Source organism: Diaphorina citri, unplaced genomic scaffold (genome assembly GCF_000475195.1).
Source record: "Diaphorina citri unplaced genomic scaffold, Diaci psyllid genome assembly version 1.1 scaffold5687, whole genome shotgun sequence".
In the NCBI taxonomy this organism is placed as follows: domain Eukaryota; kingdom Metazoa; phylum Arthropoda; class Insecta; order Hemiptera; family Psyllidae; genus Diaphorina; species Diaphorina citri.
The window spans coordinates 1-14,807 of record NW_007383063.1 but is presented as its reverse complement, the minus strand read 5'-3'; the positions used below and the strand labels follow the sequence as shown (position 1 = coordinate 14,807).

At 44.6% G+C, this 14,807-nt stretch overlaps 3 protein-coding genes across 3 annotated transcripts; 2 read left to right on the top strand and 1 right to left on the bottom strand.

Annotated features, from left to right (window-relative positions):
* Positions 1 to 3,235: 3,235 nt before the first annotated feature.
* On the bottom strand, positions 3,236 to 13,367 carry LOC113472473. The gene is made up of 4 exons (XM_026832237.1): positions 12,423 to 13,367; positions 5,963 to 6,200; positions 4,860 to 5,682; positions 3,236 to 3,307 (listed from the first exon to the last, which is right to left on the bottom strand). The coding sequence occupies exons 1-4, from the start codon at positions 12,464 to 12,466 to the stop codon at positions 3,297 to 3,299; spliced, it is 1,116 nt and encodes a 371-aa protein (XP_026688038.1). The 5' UTR covers positions 12,467 to 13,367; the 3' UTR covers positions 3,236 to 3,296.
* LOC103521671 (transcription factor A, mitochondrial) lies at positions 3,921 to 4,146 on the top strand (the record flags this gene model as incomplete). Its single annotated transcript, XM_008486781.2, is given in 1 exon segment — positions 3,921 to 4,146. A coding segment is annotated over 1 exon segment (225 nt), but the record flags the coding sequence as incomplete, so codon positions are not given.
* Positions 13,368 to 13,547: 180 nt separating the features above from the next.
* LOC103521670 lies at positions 13,548 to 14,772 on the top strand. Its single transcript, XM_008486780.2, has 2 exons — positions 13,548 to 13,741; positions 13,968 to 14,772. The coding sequence occupies exon 2, from the start codon at positions 14,115 to 14,117 to the stop codon at positions 14,625 to 14,627; it is 513 nt and encodes a 170-aa protein (XP_008485002.1). The 5' UTR covers positions 13,548 to 13,741; positions 13,968 to 14,114; the 3' UTR covers positions 14,628 to 14,772.
* The last annotated feature ends 35 nt before the right edge of the window (positions 14,773 to 14,807 follow it).

Here is a 14,807-nt window from a genome sequence, read left to right as displayed (position 1 = left end):
ACTTTGGATTTAGGCTCTAGGGACCTCAAAACGTGTTTTGGCACTAAAAACTGACCATCGAAAATTTGACCCGGTGCAACCTAATGTCTATCACAGGCTAGAATTTAGGTTTCTTAGGAGTGGTGCCAAGGGGGGCTTGTTCTGTATTTTACATGAATACTAGTTAGATAGGTATGTACCTACTATTGGGGCCGATCGCTTGCTGCCAGGACTTGGCCTCGTCGGCCTCTGCAACGGTCAGCATGTTCTTTAAAACGCGCATCTGTCTTTCGACTTGTCCGTTTGCACGACAACTACCAGTGGCAATGTAGTGTAATTCTATTTGCGACTGGTGACAGTAATCTTTGAAGCGCTTATTAGCAAACGACCTACCCTGATCAACGACCTACCCTGATCAGGAGGGTCGGGGGACCGAACAGGTCAGTGACATGTTTGAGTGCACACACAGCACTTTCAGCGTCTATGTTTTTAGTGTGAGTAAGAAGTGTGTATTTTGTGAAAGCATCGATGAATACGAATAGGTATTCTTTTGCATCGTTTTTGCCGCTAAGTTTACCTGTTGTGTCAAGATGCACGGTGTGCCAGGGAGCTTTGACTTTAGGAATAGGATGTAGTTCAATCTGTTTGGCACCTGAGTCCGTCTTACTGACTTTGCATGTTAAGCAATTTTCTACGAATTTCCTAGTAAACTTAGCCATTTTCTCGAACCAGTAATGATTATAGAGGGTTTCGAGAGTCTTTTCCCAACTCATATGAAATAACGAGTTGTGTACGTTGTTAACGATGACCCACTAGGATGTAGTTCAATCTGTTTGGCACCTGAGTCTGTCTTACTGACTTTGCATGTTAAGCAATTTTCTACGAATTTCCTAGTAAACTTGCCTATCCTGTCTTCCTTCTCTCTTCGATTTCGGGACGATAAGACCATAGCAGTTACAGTTCCCTCTGTCAAACCTCTGGAAAAAAAAGAGAGAGAGAGAGAGGAAAAAAAAATAGGGTTCCGGAAGCCCAATCGAGTGACTGGGTTCCGGAACTCAATATCGGGAAGCTCGACACTATAATACCTGTAACATTCTACACCCTGAATATTAGGAGAAATAACCCAAAAATAGAGTTCTTTCAACCTAACTTGTGGCTCTGACAAACACAGACATCAAGTTGAAGAAGAAAACGAATCAGGATTGAGAGTTGAAAAAAAGGAAGAAGAAGAAGAAGAAGAACGAGGAAGAGGAAGGAGAAAAAGAAGAAGAAGAAGAAGGAGGAGGAGGAGGAGGAGGAGGAGAATAAAATGGAGAATGTTTTACAACGAGAAGAGGGTTAGGTAGCACACAAAAGGAAATACTCGAACACGTTTCTATAGGCTTTTGATTTGATTGTTTATGAAAAGGAAGATAGAGGGTTGTATGAAATTATATTGACAAGAGAAGAGAAGAGAGAGAAAGAGAGAGAGATAGAAGGGTTTGACCATTGCGTTGTATTTTCCTACACAGGATACCTTTCCTTATATCATAGGTATTACGAACATTTTCGTCTATTTCAGAATTTTTAATTTGTTCTCTAATCTTAGAAATGTCGGGGTCATTATTTTGTTCAACTAGCAACCATTGAGATGATATTTGTGTAAGGTTGATTCTTTTTGACTCAACGCGTGTACTGTTATGATTAGATTTCTTGCCATGAGGTCTAGCTTGGGATGTAGGGGGAGCGGGAGAATTGGTAGAAACGGTAGGATTGACTTCAATGTCGGGGAGTAGAGAGGATGTTTTTTCGTTGAGTTCAGTGACCTTTGTACTATCTAAAATTTCAGGGGATACACTATCCTCTGACTCGACCGGGTTTCTACTTAGGTAATCAACGTGTGACATACGCTCGGCCTTCCTGTACTCTATAGTAAAGTCATAACTCTGAAGGAAACTCCACCATCGCTGCACACGGGGAATTAAATCTTTCTTAGTATGTGTTGCTTTCAATGACTGACAATCTGTGACTACTTTGAAGTGGCGACCCTGTAGGTAGCAATTGAAGTGATGTATGGACTTCACCACAGCCATGGTTTCCAGTTCATAGGAATGATAATGTGATTCAGTGGGGGTAGTGCGCTTACTATAGTAGGCTACGGCATGAGGCTTACCGTCTACTATATTTATTAGAATTCCACCGTAACCTAAAGCACTGGCATCGGTGTGAAGTTCAATGGGCAATGCCGGGTTGAAGATCATCAATACAGGGCTGCTAGTGAGATGAGTAATCAACACTTGCCTGACTTTCTCATGAGATGGTAACCACTTGATTATTTTAGTGTCCAGGGAATTTGCTTCCTTGATCAGTTTGAACAAGGGACTAGCTATGATTGAGAAATTTCGGATAAACTGTCTAAAATAGGAAGCGAGACCTAGAAATTGTCGTAGGGATCGTAAGGTTTTAGGAGGAGGTAGATTCGTTAGGGCCATGATTTTCTTAGCGTTAGGATAAAGCTGCCCATTTTCTATTTCATATCCCAGATATGAAATACGATTAACGACGAAAGAACATTTGGTGAGGTTCAGAGAGAATCCGGCGTCAGTTAACACCTTTAACGTAGTGTCAAGTCTACTCAACGCCTGTTCTGGACTCTCACTGACGATTAAAATATCATCAATGAATACCACTACGTAATCGTGGGCTAAATCACCGAGGGCTTCTAATACGGCCCGCTGGAAAACGCTCCCGGCGTTCTTGAGTCCGAATGGGACGGCTAGGTACTCCCAAGTCCCGTGATAGGTAATAAAGGAGGTTTTCTCTATAGAATCAGGGTGGATTGGGATCTGGTGATACCCGCTTGCCATGTCTAAGGAAGAGAAAAACTTCGCTCCTTTTAGTCTGGCTATGGGTGGATTGGGATCTGGTGATACCCGCTTGCCATGTCTAAGGAAGAGAAAAACTTCGCTCCTTTTATAAGTGGGAGTGGAAACTTCTCCGACACTGTGTTCGCATTTAATGCTCGGTAATCCACACATAACCTATACCCGCCTGTATTCTTTGGCACGGGGAATGCAGGACTGGCATAGGGTGACCGACTAGGTCGAATAACATTCGCCTCTAGGAGCTCGTTGACTAACTTACGAACTTCCTCGCGCCTTTCATCGCCTAAACGGTACGGCTTTTGACTGTTAACTTTAGAAGGGTCTTTAAGTCTGATGAACATTTCACCGGTTTATGTAGCGCCCACACGGCCATTCCTGACCTTGCGGCCGTCCTCGGCCGTGTCTGGATGCAGGACCGGTTGGCTTCATCTGTTTCGCTGAGGTTCAATCCGTTCAATGGATAACTGTAACAAGTAAATGGATGAAACGAGGCGCAGTGAGTGTCTTAAAGAAGAAACACTACCTACCCATGGGGTTTGGGTTACGCTGGGGAGGACATGACTATGTCTATATAGCACACTTACTGTGTGGTATGATAATTTGGTCGTGCTGACCTACCTACCCATGGGGTTTGGGTTACGCTGGGGAGGACATGACAATGTCTATATAGCACACTTACTGTGTGGTATGATAATTTGGTCGTGCTGATCTGTAACTGGTCCATCTACCGGACCTAAAATCGGTATAGCTGACCTACTTTTGGTCTACCGGATTTCGACTGTCTTCTGACATGGTGAGACTCTTCCTTTAGTAGGAAAGGGTATAGATAATCAAACTTGCGATCTGCAAGTTTATACGCTAAAGCGGGGTAAGACAAATCAAGGCGGGGAGGACTCTGGGCTCGGAACTACCGCTACCCCTCTGTCCTCCGCCTACACTTTTTCTGGATACTTAAACTCTATATGGGTGAAATTCTGACGACCGTACTGGTTGTCCTTGTTCCGATGCTTTATCGGTTTCATATTGTAGCGCCCACATATATAAATAAGGTTTAAATTATACTTCTTTTTTTTACAGAGTCTGATTCCTACTTTTGCCAAACTGTGGGCTACCTTGGAAGAAAATGAGAAAGAAAAATATATCCAAGCATACAAGAAGAAATATGACAAATACAAAAAAGATTTATTGAAGTGGGAAGAATCATTGATTACTGAAGGAAAATTGGAGAGGATTGAGGATAAGAGCTCTCCAAAGTCCAGCTTCTCCACCAGCAGAAGTAAAGACAGGAAGCATACCGAATAGGTAACTGACTTTTTTTTATTAGCTTCACTTTCTTTCGGGGGAAATGTGCAATCACTATGCTAGCTCCCCTCGCTACCTCACCGGTTTTCACTCTATTCTTAGGTATACCTACTATGAAGAAAGGTTTGTACTTTTCTAGAATAGTGATTAAATCACCCCTCAAATTAGGATGTAATTCCGTTACGATTGCATTATAAGTATCCACAGAACCAACACGGACAGGGTCAAGGTCACTTCGTTTGAGGGTTTGATCCCTAGTTTTATACTCCTTATCACTAACATTACATAGGTAGGTAAATAAATCTAATTCAGAAGGGTCTAGACCTAGGTTTTCTATTGTACTACTACTCTGACAAGTTGATGACTCGTTCTTATTTTTACACGAGCTATTTTGTGGGTCAATTGGTATCTTTCTTATTAGGGTACAACAGTTTTTGTTGATTTCAACTGTGAGATTGTCATTGAGAATTTCGCGCCCTATGACAATAGGTTCAGGAAGTATTGCGTCAGGCACGATATGGAATAAGACCATTATCTCATTATCATTTATCGTTACCTTTGTCTGCACTTGGATTGTGCAAGGTACGACAGATTGACCCAAACCATAGAGATTCACGATTTTGTTGGTTCGATGGCCTTCGAACTTAGCAGACATGGAATTACTCATTAATGAACATTCTGAACCACTATCAAAAATAAAATTAAATCGCTCACCGCTATGCTCTAGTTCTCCAATGGGATTGACAGTGCATAATCCCACTCGTTTTTCAGAAGGTCTGCTTTCCGATTCCTTTTTCTGCGGACACCTGGATGAGTAGTGCCCAGGCTGCTGACATCGGTAGCAAGTCACTTGCTTAGGTTCCTGGGATCCGCGTGATGGATGGCGATTTGGCTTGAAAGTTGGAGTTCGCTGATGCGGTGTGGCGGCTGCGGATCTTCTTGTTCGACATTCGTTGTAATGATGTCCCGAGATCTTGCAATACGTGCAATAAGGTTTTGCACGTTTAGTTTCCGGGTTGCCCAAGGTCTCATCACCAGGACGACGTTTACCAATGGAAACGACCTTGAGTTCTCGGATCAGTTCCTCCCTTGTTTTGATATCCTTTGAGTATACCAGATGCCGGATGCGTTTGTCAAATTTTCCGAGATGTGCCAGGACAAAGGAGATGAAAATTTCTTCCTTAGTCGAATCTTTGAATCGGGCATTTAAATTCCCGAGCATCTCGGTTGCAATGGATACGTATTCCTCAGTATCTTTGGGGCGCTTATCCATTTGGCTGGCAAATGTAGAAGCAGGGGTGTCGACCTGTACGTATTCATGCAAGAAGGCAGTTTTGAACTCCTCCCAAGTGAGTCTCTCGTGTGAGATTCGGGAAAACCAGACGGCTGCTGTTCCCCTTAGAGCTTTGCTCAGAGTGACAATTAGATCACTACTGGCACGAGGGTTGTTGAAGAAACACATTTCAACCGTGTGTAACCAGGATTTCGGGTCGATGTCCCCCTTGGGATTGAAAGAAGGGATTGGCAATGGTTGTGGATGCGCCCCCCCTCCCCCCCCCCCTCTTCTCTCTCTAATGAAACACTTTACACGTCCGAACTAACTTTAAACACTGGGAAGGTAAGACAATTTATGAGGGTCCTCTAAACTCTGACAGGACGGGTCTACACGATCCAGCTTTTGCAGAGGAATATCGTTACCAGAACAGTTCCACCTCTGTAGCCGAGTGGTCAAGAACACTGACTCTCAACCTGGAGGTTCTGGGTTCAAATCCTGGCCAGGGCGGAAATTTTCTGACCGAGCTTTCCTGTTCCTGGATATGCCGATTGTGAAGATTATTCACAAGTTCTGTGAGAAGATCTCTTAATTCAGATCCCAGTAGGGAGCGCGTGTGATCATTTGTCTGTTGGTGTTCCTCATACCTCGGATTGGCGTGGTAGGTCATCCGTGGTAGGGGGTCAGGTCTGGAATCGCAACTGGTAGCTTCCAGGAAGCTTCTGGGATAAACGGATCCCACTTCTGATGAAGGAGGGGCGGCCCAGGTCACCCACGACCCGGGGTGTAAAAGAATGTGCCTTGTAATCTTAAAAAAAGTAAAAAAAAAAAATAAAAAAAAAAAATAGTTGTAGCTTGGAAGGTAGCGTAACTGCCTTGTAAGCGCTGGGTCGCGGGTTCGAGTTATCTGGGACTGTCGGTGTATAAAAGGACTTTTCAGTCTTCTCTTTCAATAGTGATGGCTGACCTGAATGAAAAAGTTAAACAGCAGCATTTCTTCTTCTTCTTCTTCTTCTTCTTCTTCTTCTTCTTCTTCTTCTTCTTCTTCTTCTTCTTCTTCTTCTTCTTCCGAGAATTCCTGTAAAAGTAAAGACCAGCGCATCAACTTGCTTCTCCCCTCTTTGAGCTTATTCAGCCAAGTGAGTGCCCGACTATCAGTGCAGTAATAAAGGAGAAATGGTAAAGTAGTCAATCTTATTAAGGCTAGAAACTCCCTTTTATTACAAACGGCGCTCAACGTGGGGCTCGATCGTTGAATTGTTGATCACCGGACCAATGGGCGGACTGGTTGGAGGAGGAGGAGGAGGAGGAGGGAAAACCATGGAGTTCCAATCTTCCAGTTCCTCTGTCCTTTCACCGTCCATGGGAAGTCGAGACATTGCATCCGGTAACTCATTTGAACGGCCTTGGATATGTTCAATGTCAAACGAGAATTCCTGTAAAAGTAAAGACCAGCGCATCAACTTGCTTCTCCCCTCTTTGAGCTTATTCAGCCAAGTGAGTGCCCGACTATCAGTGCAGTAATAAAGGAGAAATGGTAAAGTAGTCAATCTTATTAAGGCTAGAAACTCCCTTTTATTACAAACGGCGCTCAACGTGGGGCTCGATCGTTGAATTGTTGATCACCGGACCAATGGGCGGACTGGTTGGAGGAGGAGGAGGAGGAGGAGGGAAAACCATGGAGTTCCAATCTTCCAGTTCCTCTGTCCTTTCACCGTCCATGGGAAGTCGAGACATTGCATCCGGTAACTCATTTGAACGGCCTTGGATATGTTCAATGTCAAACGAGAATTCCTGTAAAAGTAAAGACCAGCGCATCAACTTGCTTCTCCCCTCTTTGAGCTTATTCAGCCAAGTGAGTGCCCGACTATCAGTGCAGTAATAAAGGAGAAATGGTAAAGTAGTCAATCTTATTAAGGCTAGAAACTCCCTTTTATTACAAACGGCGCTCAACGTGGGGCTCGATCGTTGAATTGTTGATCACCGGACCAATGGGCGGACTGGTTGGAGGAGGAGGAGGAGGAGGAGGGAAAACCATGGAGTTCCAATCTTCCAGTTCCTCTGTCCTTTCACCGTCCATGGGAAGTCGAGACATTGCATCCGGTAACTCATTTGAACGGCCTTGGATATGTTCAATGTCAAACGAGAATTCCTGTAAAAGTAAAGACCAGCGCATCAACTTGCTTCTCCCCTCTTTGAGCTTATTCAGCCAAGTGAGTGCCCGACTATCAGTGCAGTAATAAAGGAGAAATGGTAAAGTAGTCAATCTTATTAAGGCTAGAAACTCCCTTTTATTACAAACGGCGCTCAACGTGGGGCTCGATCGTTGAATTGTTGATCACCGGACCAATGGGCGGACTGGTTGGAGGAGGAGGAGGAGGAGGAGGGAAAACCATGGAGTTCCAATCTTCCAGTTCCTCTGTCCTTTCACCGTCCATGGGAAGTCGAGACATTGCATCCGGTAACTCATTTGAACGGCCTTGGATATGTTCAATGTCAAACGAGAATTCCTGTAAAAGTAAAGACCAGCGCATCAACTTGCTTCTCCCCTCTTTGAGCTTATTCAGCCAAGTGAGTGCCCGACTATCAGTGCAGTAATAAAGGAGAAATGGTAAAGTAGTCAATCTTATTAAGGCTAGAAACTCCCTTTTATTACAAACGGCGCTCAACGTGGGGCTCGATCGTTGAATTGTTGATCACCGGACCAATGGGCGGACTGGTTGGAGGAGGAGGAGGAGGAGGAGGGAAAACCATGGAGTTCCAATCTTCCAGTTCCTCTGTCCTTTCACCGTCCATGGGAAGTCGAGACATTGCATCCGGTAACTCATTTGAACGGCCTTGGATATGTTCAATGTCAAACGAGAATTCCTGTAAAAGTAAAGACCAGCGCATCAACTTGCTTCTCCCCTCTTTGAGCTTATTCAGCCAAGTGAGTGCCCGACTATCAGTGCAGTAATAAAGGAGAAATGGTAAAGTAGTCAATCTTATTAAGGCTAGAAACTCCCTTTTATTACAAACGGCGCTCAACGTGGGGCTCGATCGTTGAATTGTTGATCACCGGACCAATGGGCGGACTGGTTGGAGGAGGAGGAGGAGGAGGAGGGAAAACCATGGAGTTCCAATCTTCCAGTTCCTCTGTCCTTTCACCGTCCATGGGAAGTCGAGACATTGCATCCGGTAACTCATTTGAACGGCCTTGGATATGTTCAATGTCAAACGAGAATTCCTGTAAAAGTAAAGACCAGCGCATCAACTTGCTTCTCCCCTCTTTGAGCTTATTCAGCCAAGTGAGTGCCCGACTATCAGTGCAGTAATAAAGGAGAAATGGTAAAGTAGTCAATCTTATTAAGGCTAGAAACTCCCTTTTATTACAAACGGCGCTCAACGTGGGGCTCGATCGTTGAATTGTTGATCACCGGACCAATGGGCGGACTGGTTGGAGGAGGAGGAGGAGGAGGAGGGAAAACCATGGAGTTCCAATCTTCCAGTTCCTCTGTCCTTTCACCGTCCATGGGAAGTCGAGACATTGCATCCGGTAACTCATTTGAACGGCCTTGGATATGTTCAATGTCAAACGAGAATTCCTGTAAAAGTAAAGACCAGCGCATCAACTTGCTTCTCCCCTCTTTGAGCTTATTCAGCCAAGTGAGTGCCCGACTATCAGTGCAGTAATAAAGGAGAAATGGTAAAGTAGTCAATCTTATTAAGGCTAGAAACTCCCTTTTATTACAAACGGCGCTCAACGTGGGGCTCGATCGTTGAATTGTTGATCACCGGACCAATGGGCGGACTGGTTGGAGGAGGAGGAGGAGGAGGAGGGAAAACCATGGAGTTCCAATCTTCCAGTTCCTCTGTCCTTTCACCGTCCATGGGAAGTCGAGACATTGCATCCGGTAACTCATTTGAACGGCCTTGGATATGTTCAATGTCAAACGAGAATTCCTGTAAAAGTAAAGACCAGCGCATCAACTTGCTTCTCCCCTCTTTGAGCTTATTCAGCCAAGTGAGTGCCCGACTATCAGTGCAGTAATAAAGGAGAAATGGTAAAGTAGTCAATCTTATTAAGGCTAGAAACTCCCTTTTATTACAAACGGCGCTCAACGTGGGGCTCGATCGTTGAATTGTTGATCACCGGACCAATGGGCGGACTGGTTGGAGGAGGAGGAGGAGGAGGAGGGAAAACCATGGAGTTCCAATCTTCCAGTTCCTCTGTCCTTTCACCGTCCATGGGAAGTCGAGACATTGCATCCGGTAACTCATTTGAACGGCCTTGGATATGTTCAATGTCAAACGAGAATTCCTGTAAAAGTAAAGACCAGCGCATCAACTTGCTTCTCCCCTCTTTGAGCTTATTCAGCCAAGTGAGTGCCCGACTATCAGTGCAGTAATAAAGGAGAAATGGTAAAGTAGTCAATCTTATTAAGGCTAGAAACTCCCTTTTATTACAAACGGCGCTCAACGTGGGGCTCGATCGTTGAATTGTTGATCACCGGACCAATGGGCGGACTGGTTGGAGGAGGAGGAGGAGGAGGAGGGAAAACCATGGAGTTCCAATCTTCCAGTTCCTCTGTCCTTTCACCGTCCATGGGAAGTCGAGACATTGCATCCGGTAACTCATTTGAACGGCCTTGGATATGTTCAATGTCAAACGAGAATTCCTGTAAAAGTAAAGACCAGCGCATCAACTTGCTTCTCCCCTCTTTGAGCTTATTCAGCCAAGTGAGTGCCCGACTATCAGTGCAGTAATAAAGGAGAAATGGTAAAGTAGTCAATCTTATTAAGACTAGAAACCCCCTTTTATTACAAAGTTGATGACTGCAACCAAATTATTGCTTCATCCGATTGAAATTCTTCACAATCTGACAGCTGTACTGCAGCTTCAGGGTTCCATCTCCGCTTCTGGGATGGCGCTCGAACTCTCTTAGAGATAACCTGAGCGAGTTGTAGTTGTCTTCTTTTGGTTACGTAGGCATCATACAGTTTCTCAAGTGATTTTCTTCTTGGTCTCAAACCATCATCGTCCACCACAGTGACATGGTATACGGATATGTTCCATGCTCGTTCGCAGTTCCATTACCTGGGTCCACACCGGCGCACTGGATGAAATCGGGAGCACCATTCTTGTGTCTGCGTCCCTCCACCACTCCTGTTTTGGTTTGTTCAGAACACTTCTTGGATAGAGATCGAATTTCAGAATGTAATCGTCTGTTGCTGGTGCCACCGCCGTGGACCTGTAGGTAATCAACTGCTCGTGGATGCGTCTGCAAATAACAAATGGTGTTGACCCAGTGATTGGTGTCGTATTCGCTACTCCGAATAATTCTTCTCTTGAGGCGCGTCCCGCAAATAGTTTCGCACGTTCGCGTGAACGCGCACCTGCATTGTCCACTTGTGTACGTGCAGTCGTGCACGGCGTGGAAATGGTCTCCATGCCGTGCGACGATTGCAATTGAGGGCCCTTGGGTGTTGGCTTGTCGGTCAGTATCTCGTTCATTATACTTGTGGGCGCTACATTATAAAACCGATAAAGCATCGGAACAAGGACAACCAGTACGGTCGTCAGCATTTCACCCATATAAGAGTTTAAGTAACCAGAAAAAGTGTAGGCGAAGGACAGAGGGGTAGCGGTAGTTCCGAGCCTAGAGTCCTTCCCGCCGATCCTCTCTTTCTTACAGTCTTGCTAATATTGTGGTCGGGAGCACTTGGTAGAATACTTACGCTCGGGGAGTTGTGAGCCTGATGGCGGGCATTCAGTGGGGCTTGCCACCCTGGTGGACGCTGTAACCCAGCCTCAAAGGCATAGACATAGGATGTAGGATGATCCTCTCTCAAGACTCTTAACTTCAGAATAAGAACCGCCGATGCCCTATGAGTGACCAACTGGCAATAACAATTTGCCTTGATAGGACTAAGAGTGGGGCGTATCCCGATCTGAGGTTGTGTGGAGACCCAGCCAAGAATTGACTGAGAGCCTGTGGGAGTGACATTAATTGGAGCACTTGGAATGCTCGTTTGTGACAACGCGTTTGAGACGTAATCCATGAAGACACGGGTAACTGGTATACCCGCAGTGCTCGGGGTGATAATAATTGGTGCGTCATGGTTTGCCCAATCAACGTGTAACCCAAATTGCGTGTACACTGCGGCAACAGACTCGCCAATATTAGTAGCATGTCGATATCCGAGCATACTACTAGTAGGAAAAGAGGCGTGTGCGGCTGCAGCAGGTCTGAAACCTAGAGGAAGGTTCCATTGTGGGTCGAGATCCTGCGTTGTGTGGGCGATGTCCGCGAGCAAAGTAAGGAGAGTGATGGCTGGAGAAGGAACCGAGCCATGTGTGTAATGAGTGTTAGCTCCTATTCGACCGAAGGTTCCGGGAACATGAGCTACTACGGTGCGAGCTGGAAGCTTATCTGGAATCCACCTTCTACCATTAGGGTCGATGAACTCGCCAACTGCGTTAAGATACGCTGCAATTGGCTTTGGGATCGTGGGATCGCTCCCGACGATGGCGTTCAAGGACATGGCCTCTTGATGATGGCCATAGGTAGAAGCGTGCACGTTTGCGTAGCGCTGATGAAGTAGCACGTTGCAGTAGTGAGTGAATGCAGATATAGGCACCGCTCTCCTCGTGCCTTCATCTTCATCCATTAGGTCATAGACCGTGTCAATAATGTCAAGGAAGCCTGAATGATCTAGAGCAATAATCTTCGGTCCTCCGGTCGGATGTGAAGCAGGGAGCTCCACCGACCTGAAGATCTTAAACTCTGAGATGTCATTGATAACTGTCGTAAACGATGTGGCTAAAGCCTGTGGCTTTAGGCTGTCCCGGGTGAGAGGGACGTCTAACTTTCTTCGACCAAGTCCAGCTGACTCCAAAAGCTGCATTTGGGAATCCATTTTAGAAGTTAGATTAAAGAATGAGTAACTTTATAAATAAAGTTACTTTCTTTGAGAGGTTGGGGTCGCACGGCTGTGCTTTATCCTAACATTCAAAGAATCCACTGGGCGAACCTCCCGGGGAATCCCCTATTTCTCCTTCTTCCATTTATTTACACGGTTACTACACTAGAAAATTATTAATACGACTTTACAATATCACTTAACTACCTAGTAGGTAATTTATTTACAAAAGTCTAATAATCAATGAGGAAACTAATCGGGAAAAGGTACTTAAAGATAATAACGATAATAATAAAAACAACACCACTTTATTGTCTATCGATTCGAAAGTTATTCAGAACAAGGACGCACAACTCCCCGAGCGTAAGTATTCTACCAAGTGCTCCCGACCACAATATTAGCAAGACTGTAGAAAGAGAGGATCGGCGGGAAGGACTCTGGGCTCGGAACTACCGCTGCCCCTCTGTCCTCCGCCTACACTTTTTCTGGATACTTAAACTCTATATGGGTGAAATGCTGACGACCGTACTGGTTGTCCTTGTTCCGATGCTTTATCGGTTTCATATTGTAGCGCCCACACGGCCATTCCTGACCTTGCGGCCGTCCTCGGCCGTGTCTGTATGCAGGACCGGTTGGCTTCATCTGTTTCGCTGAGGTTCAATCCGTTCAACAGATAACTGTAACAAGTAAATGAATGAAACGAGGCGCAGTGAGTGTCTTAAAGAAGAAACACTACCTACCCATGGGGTTTGGGTTACGCTGGGGAGGACATGACAATGTCTATATAGCACACTTACTGTGTGGTATGATAATTTGGTCGTGCTGATCTGTAACTGGTCCATCTACCGGACCTAAAATCGGTATAGCTGACCTACTTTTGGTCTACCGGATTTCGACTGTCTTCTGACATGGTGAGACTCTTCCTTTAGTAGGAAAGGGTATAGATAATCAAACTTGCGATCTGCAAGTTTATACGCTAAAGCGGGGTAAGACAAATCAAGGCGGGGAGGACTCTGGGCTCGGAACTACCGCTACCCCTCTGTCCTCCGCCTACACTTTTTCTGGATACTTAAACTCTATATGGGTGAAATTCTGACGACCGTACTGGTTGTCCTTGTTCCGATGCTTTATCGGTTTCATATTGTAGCGCCCACATATATAAATAAGGTTTAAATTATACTTCTTTTTTTTACAGAGTCTGATTCCTACTTTTGCCAAACTGTGGGCCACCTTGGAAGAAAGTGAGAAAGAAAAATATATCCAAGCATACAAGAAGAAATATGACAAATACAAAAAAGATTTATTGAAGTGGGAAGAATCATTGATTACTGAAGGAAAATTGGAGAGGATTGAGGATAAGAGCTCTCCAAAGTCCAGCTTCTCCACCAGCAGAAGTAAAGACAGGAAGCATACCGAATAGGTAACTGACTTTTTTTTTATTAGCTTCACTTTCTTTGGGGGGAAATGTGCAATCACTATGCTAGCTCCTCTCGTTTTTATTAGCTTCACTTTCTTTCGGGGGAAATGTGCAATCACTATGCTAGCTCCCCTCGCTACCTACCGACTGTTTCGGGGTGTACTCATCTTTGTGAGGACAAAGTATGAAATGGTTGAAATTTAAGTTAATAGCAACTTTCTTGTTTCAGGAATTCGCGTGTCCCAGGTCTTCAGATGAAATTACAGATGCCCATCAGGTAAAAACAAACGAAGTCTGGGGCACAGATTTAGAACGAAATTTTAATTCTCAAGTATTAAAGAAGACTGGTAGAATTAGTAAATCTAATGATGGCCCAATGAGCCAATCACAACAAATCCCTGAACCCCTTCATGCGAAATTGAAGAAAGATGTAAACCTTTTGAGTGACAATTCAGTAGTAAACAGAAAACAAGAAAGTCAATACAAAGAATTAAACAGTCAACTAACATCTCAGAAAAGGGCTTCCACAGAACATAAACTGAAAGAAGTAGAAATAGACACAAAAAGTAATCACACAGGACCAACTAACTCTATTAGATCTAAAGCCCAAGTTGAACATGTTATTTTCACAACCGAATCCATTGAAACTCAGAATGCAAAAGAACTTTCTTTTAATCCTGTGGAGAAAATGAAGAAGAAAATTGCTGATTCTAGTAGAGTTCAATCTGAACAAAATGCTGAAGTGGAAAAGGAAATTTCGGTGCCAGAGGATGTAGTTCAAAGAAATGAAACTTTTGTAAAAGAAGTTCGCCTTAAAGATAAGCCAGAGCCAGAAAATACAGGAGGTACTATCAAGTCAATGTTTTTCAAACTGTTTGGAAAGAAATAACATTGGATAACGCCCCAAACATATGATGTACTGCCTCAGCTCGTGTGCTGTTGTGTTGAGTGTTTGGGATAATGTGAATAACATACAAGTCGTTTACGTTTAACTGTGCTACCCAGGATAATTTGCATTGTTTATAACTCGAGGACCACAAGAAGTTTTCAGCTGACTGTTGATGAGGAC